Source organism: Mustela nigripes, chromosome 11 (genome assembly GCF_022355385.1).
Source record: "Mustela nigripes isolate SB6536 chromosome 11, MUSNIG.SB6536, whole genome shotgun sequence".
Lineage (NCBI taxonomy): Eukaryota > Metazoa > Chordata > Mammalia > Carnivora > Mustelidae > Mustela > Mustela nigripes.
This window is the reverse complement of record NC_081567.1, coordinates 1,058,470-1,064,487: the sequence shown is the minus strand read 5'-3', so window position 1 is coordinate 1,064,487 and position 6,018 is coordinate 1,058,470. Positions and strand designations below refer to the sequence as shown.

The 6,018-nt window shown below is 61.4% G+C and overlaps 1 protein-coding gene across 3 annotated transcripts; it reads left to right on the top strand.

The window, feature by feature from the left end:
- Positions 1–596: 596 nt before the first annotated feature.
- Positions 597–3,522, top strand: PSMG3 (proteasome assembly chaperone 3). 3 transcript variants are annotated; one of them, XM_059414280.1, is made up of 3 exons: positions 597–1,234; positions 1,726–1,962; positions 2,515–3,522. In XM_059414280.1, exons 2-3 carry the CDS (start codon positions 1,747–1,749, stop codon positions 2,665–2,667), a joined length of 369 nt encoding a protein of 122 aa, XP_059270263.1. In that variant the 5' UTR covers positions 597–1,234; positions 1,726–1,746; the 3' UTR covers positions 2,668–3,522. The 3 variants fall into 3 exon arrangements, with proteins under 3 accessions (XP_059270263.1, XP_059270264.1, XP_059270262.1); XM_059414281.1 differs by lacking the exon at positions 597–1,234 and adding an exon at positions 1,241–1,444; XM_059414279.1 differs by lacking the exon at positions 597–1,234 and adding an exon at positions 1,241–1,596.
- The last annotated feature ends 2,496 nt before the right edge of the window (positions 3,523–6,018 follow it).

Here is a 6,018-nt window from a genome sequence, read left to right as displayed (position 1 = left end):
CAAGGCTTCCTCCAGGGCTCAGTGGGGTGGGCAGACCAGGTGGAGGGGAACGGCACCCCCGCAGGGGCTGTCAGGAAACTGGAGGGCAAGGCCTCGGAGTGGGGGGGTGCTGAAGTGCTGTCACTCACCTAAGGAGGGGTCGGCAGGCTCAAGCTACCCCAGTATCAGTGCAAGACTCCCCCACCCTGACAACACACTGCCAGCGTGGAGAAAGGATGAGCCCTTGGGGGCGCTCAGAGGAGGGGGTGGACCAGACATCCTCTTGCCACAGGGGCCACCCTGGCCCCTTCTCCCCCTACCTGGGCACCTGGACGCAGAGCCCTCAGACCAGTAACTCAGGGCGAGCAACAGAAGCCCGGATCCAACCCTTACCAGCTTTAGGACCCGGGGCAAGCTTTCCCAACCTGAACAGCCTGTCTACAGGACACTTAGCACAATGCCTGTCACCCACCGCAGCCTGAGGAATCTGATGGATGGGAGCCGGAAGGCTGGCTCAGATGGCCCCCCAGGGCTGGGGCCCACGGGCGAGTGGGATGGAGGGCTCGCGTGCGCCTGCGCGCGCACACACACACACACACACACACACACACACACACGCAGAGCTGGGTGCCCCCGGGGAGTGGGGCGGTAAGCTTGCCCTGCAGACTACCTCGGCAGAGTGGGGAGGGCTCGCCTCCGCCCCGCAGCTCGCCCAGGAAGGGCTGGGGTCCCCGGGAGAGGGGACGAAGGGCTCGCCCCCACACGAGCCGCCCCCGCCCCGGACCCTACGGCCTCGGCCTCGCCGTGGCGCCACCGCGCCGTCCCCGCATCCCCGCCCGGGCCAGCAGGACACCCCGTGCCCTGGCTCCGGGATGGGACTCCCGCCGGACACACCCAAGTCCCTGTGCCCGCTCTCCGCGGGGCGACCTCCGCACTGCTCCGCTCCCACAGCCCCAGGGCCGCCAAGTGGGGTAGGGAACCCACAGCCAGGCAGCCCCCCGACCACCGAGGACACCCCGGGGGAGCAGCCAGAGGCCGGGTGGCCGAGACTCGCGGGTGGGGGATGCAGCCCCTCGCCCAGTACGGCCGGCCCCTCTCCGCAACGCGGAACCGCACCGCTGACAAGCCAGAGACCCCGCCGGGACCGGAAACCCCCAGGCGCACTTCCGGTGGAGGGGACGCAGGGCCGGTGGGCGGGGCCCCTGCGGGGGCGGGCCCGCGTCGCCCACCGGGCGTCACTTCCGGGCGCGGCGCGGTGAGCGCGGGCGGCATGGCGGGTGGGATGGGTAACGAGGGCGCCCCGCGGGGCCCCCGGCCTCCCGCCGCCCTCTGCCCTTAGCCCGCGCGGGGGTGCTTCCCTGTCCTGCGGGGGCGGTCGTTTTCCCAAGCGGTCGTTTTCCCCCCGCTCAGAGGACGGCGGGGGCGCGGCCACCTGCTGGAGCCCGGGCTTGTGCGCCTGTGGCGGGTGGGCATAGAGCCTGGTCCGGGGACAGAGACCCGCGAGTGCCCCGATGGCCCGCCTTCTCGGCGCAGCCCGCATGTCTGCACACGCGCGCCCTGGAGCGGCTTCTGAGGGCCGCCGGTGAAGGCGGCGGGCACGCGCGGGCGCCTGCTCGGGTGGGTTTGCTCGGGTGGGCGTGCTTGTGCCTCTGTGCGAATACCAGGCGGTGCTAATGCTGGAGCACGAGCACCTCCGACACGGTTTGAGTGACCTTTTTTCCTCTCTTTGCTTGGTAAACATTAAAGTGCCACTGAAAAGACCCATCCATGGAAGGCAAACCCTTGCTGACTTCCAAACAGAAGACGGAAGTGGTGTGTGGGGTCCCCACGCAAGTGGTCTGCACATCCTTCAACAGCCACATCCTGGTGGTGGTGACCCAGTTCGGGAAGATGGGTACCCTGGTCTCCCTGGAGCCCAGCACCGTGGCTGGTGACATCAGCAAGCCCGTGCTCACCACCAAAGTCCTTCTTGGGCAGGACGAGGTAAAGTGGTGGGAAGGGGACCCCATGCTGGAGGGAAAACTGCTTATGTGGCTGCGGGTTGTGAGTAGGGTCTGGAGCCTGCAGGCTCCACATTGTTTTCTGAGGCCTATGTAGCTGTGAGGGCATTTGGCCTGCCCTTGGTGCATGCTTTCCCCAGCATATCAGTGTTTTATCTAGCAGAGAGGCAGTACTGATTTCCTAAAATTTGACCCTCTTGTGCGACCTTGGAGCCGGTGAGATTTGACAGACCCCATGCCAGCCCTGTAGAATACCTTCCATGATTCCTTCTGGATGACAGCCCGCCAGAAGAGAGCAAGGAATCATAAGGCACCACGGAAATGAGTGTAATGGTGCCTCCCTGGTGTTTTGTTTAGGACTGGAGTGTTCTGAAGTCGGTTGAACGCTAAACCAGTGTTGCATTGAACTTACATGGAGGGGGTTGATTATTGAGGGTGCAGGAAGTCAGGAGGGTTCCTGAGGGACACTCTGTGAAGGCACTAAGGAAAACAGATTTGTCACAATTAAAATGGTTTCTCTCCTTCCCTTTACCAGCCTCTCATCCACGTCTTTGCAAAGAATCTGGTGACGTTTGTGTCTCAGGAGGCTGGAAACAGAGCGGTCCTCCTGGCCCTGGCCGTGAAGGACAGGAGTGTGGAGGGGCTGAAGGCCTTGAAGGAGGTGATCCAGTCCTGCCAGGTGTGGTGACCCTGGAGGCAGCAGCTGCGCCTGCTACTCAGCGAGCCAAGGGGACATGCGGATACTCTCTTGATATGGAAGCACTCCCTCGGTTAGGCAGGAGGAGCAACTCTGGCTTAGCTCTAGAAGCTGGAGGAAATACGCCCGTCCCAGGCAGACCCGTACTTTGGGCACTAACGTACCCGCGGATGGAGGAAAGCTGAGGAGTGTGTCTTGGGGGGTTGTGAACGGTTTTTACTAGGGTCCAAATAGCTGCGTGTATTCGAGACTGAGAGATGAGTCATTAGGTTGGAGTCCTGGCCCTCCATGTGCAGTATCTGTCGTTGAAGGAAATTTTTTTTATTCACAATAAACGCCTATCCCCAAATAATTCACCAGCCTTCCTGGCGATACCGAGAACTAGCATCCCACGGTGCAGGACACTATGCGGAAGTGGGAGGAGACCTTGTTTAGCAAGGTTCACACGCTCTACACACTTCTTTTGCTCCTCCTTCTCTGACTTCTCTGGACAGCTATGAACTTCCATTCCGCAAACATCCCTTACTGTCCTGCTGCATGACAGGTCCAGTGAGGCGCTGGCTTCGGGATGGCGTTTGCCCTTGCGGACAGCAGCTCGGACCCTCTGGGCTGGTCCTCATCCCCCACTAGTGGCGCGTCGCTGTCCATGTGCCTGCCGTGTGAGTCCGCCCCACAGGACTGGAGACAAGAGAGGATGCGGGCTCGGGGTCTGGAAGCTGGGGTCCCAGTGTAAAGAGCAGCACCCAGCTAGCTTGGTCAGTGGAGCGTGCAACTCAATCTTGGAGCTGTGCGTTCCGGCCCCACGGTGGACATAGAGATGACCTAAAAATAAAGTCTTAAAAGAGATCTCTGTATAGAAAACACGTTGGGTGGCGTCCATGTCCTCATAAGATCAGAAGGGGATGTTTTTATTTGGTTTCCCTCAGAATCAACAGCTTCTGAGACCCTGAAGTTCTTGACTTTAGAAACTGCTCTCCAAGAGGTGATGAAAGGACTGGTTCAACCTGCCAGTCTGGTCTAGAGGCAAGCATGAGTTTGCTGAAGATGAGACAGAGGGAAAGTTTTCAAGGGCTCATTCTGTCAGCAGACCGTGCCTATGAAATATCACCATCAGCCCCACCGTCAGCCCTGTCCTGCTGGGAGCACAGACTGGCTGACAGTGACCGCAGGAGTCACCCATGGGACTCCTGCCCACTTCCCAGAGTGGGTGCCGATGCTTGAGCAGGGAAGGCCCCTCGTGCTGCTGCTGCTGCTGCAGGGAGCCTGGGTGATCAGGGGAAACAGGCAAACCCATCCCTGAGAGACACAGGGCTCCTTTGTGGCCAGCTCTGCCCCACCTCCCGACCTCTTGGGCAGATTGCATCCAGCCTGGCTGCTCCTACCCGACCTGTGTCCACACTGCCATTCCCCCGGTTAGACTGGCCCTCAGTCCCACTTGGTGTGTCCCTTGGCAGGACTGGGACCAGGGTCAGGTCTAAGGACACAGGAGCCGACTGAAGAAGGGAGGAGATGTTCACACACATGTGGACCCCCAAGGCCTGGGGTGTCCCGATGGGTGGGGAGGACACCCCCTGCCCCCCAGCAGAAGCAGAGGCCTGGTGTCCTCAGATTAATACTTCAAAGCAATAGTTATACAGTGCTCATCTAAAAATTAGGTGTTTGTGCTGTGGGATCACAACTCCTCCCATTGCACAAGCAGGGAACCCGAGGCACGGAGAGGGTCTCAAGTCCGAGTCTGGGTTCAGAGTTGCAGCTTTTGGTGTTCTGGTTTGGTCCCTAAATTCATCTCTATAGGACTAGCACACCTGCCTATCACAATGACCAAGCTCAGGGTACACCCTTTGTCGCATGTACCCTAACAGTCCTCGCTCGGACCTGGGAACCTCACTCCTCATCATCCATGTGTTCCAGAGACGGAAATGGAGGCAGCATCACCAAGCTGCCCTGGCCGAGCCCGGGCTTGACCCCGGGGTCACAGGACCTCTTACTGCTGCCAGGTGGCAGCCTGACCTTGTGAAGGAGTGACACTCCCACCCTGCAGTTGGGCAGCGGCATGGACAGTGCCTGGCAGGGGGTGGTGGACCCGGCATGGAACTGAGAGCGGGGCCCCCAGGACTTTCTCCACGCCCCACCCTTACAGCTGCCGGAAGCTGTCTGGTGGCTGGTGGAAATCACAGCCTGGCACTACACACTCCTGTCCCTGAAGCCTGCATGCTCCTTGGCAGGCATGGGACGGGGTGGGAAGGTGCAGGGCCCTCTGCTTTGGCCGCCATGATTCAGGAGGAGCCATCGGTGAAGCCGCAGCTCCCACAGGCGGTGGCTGGTGCCATGTAGATTTATTTTTGTACACGGCGCTTAACCAGTGATCAGACTGTCATCACACCTTCCAGCGAGCCATAGGCCCACGGAAGTAAAAGCCCAGGGGGCTCGTCTGCAGCCCCTCCAGCCCAGACTACCAGGGGCTCCTCCGTCAAGGTCATACCCTTGGACCTCCAGTGCCATCTGCCCCGTGCAGTTCTCCGCTGAGCTGCGCACGGTGCCCCCGCCCCCAGACCCCATCCCTTGCACGCCCTTCCTTCTTAGTGGATGTAGGGACGTGGCTCAGAAACGAGGGCGAGCGACAACCCAGGGAGGGCAGCCGCTGTAGGCAATCTCCGAGCGGCTTCTCCAGGGCTTTGCAGCCCCCAAGCCTCCCAAACCAGCTATGACTAGGAGCCAGTGGACTAAGACAGCCACGTGCAGGACCGCTGAGCCGCTGAGCGTCTCTGCCTCGGAGTGACACTGGCAGGAGGGGGGCACACAGTAAGCAACTCGGATGCCCAGGGCATGTGTGCAGTCAGAGGGCCCTGAGCGACCAGAGAGGGACTGCGGGGAGGCGCTCAGCCCCTGTGGCTTCATGGTCTGAACCCGAAGCAGACAGATGGGTCTGCAGGGCGGCGGGGAGGGAGGAGGTGGGCTTGGTGGGAAGTGAGGCCCCACTGATTCCGAGAGATCGTGATGAGATGGTGGAAACCCCTCTTCTGCGGGAGCAGCTGGCGGGGGGCCATCCTCTCAGTTGGCTCCGCGTCTCTTGGGGAGGCCACTCGGATCCCCTGTGTGGGGTGCTCAGAGCCAGGAGCCGTCCCTCGATGAAGGCAGGCAACCCCCCGTCTACCCCTCACTGCACTGAGGCAGGGGTGGATCGGACCACCACCCACACGGATGGAGAGATGCAACCACTCAAGGCCACACCCGGAAGTCAGAGACTCGGAGGCCGGCTTGTACCCCCCCCCCCCCCCCCCCGCCAGGCAGCGCACGACTGGAGGAATGGGAGGGAGGCCCAGGGTGTGGGCAGGGCCCAGC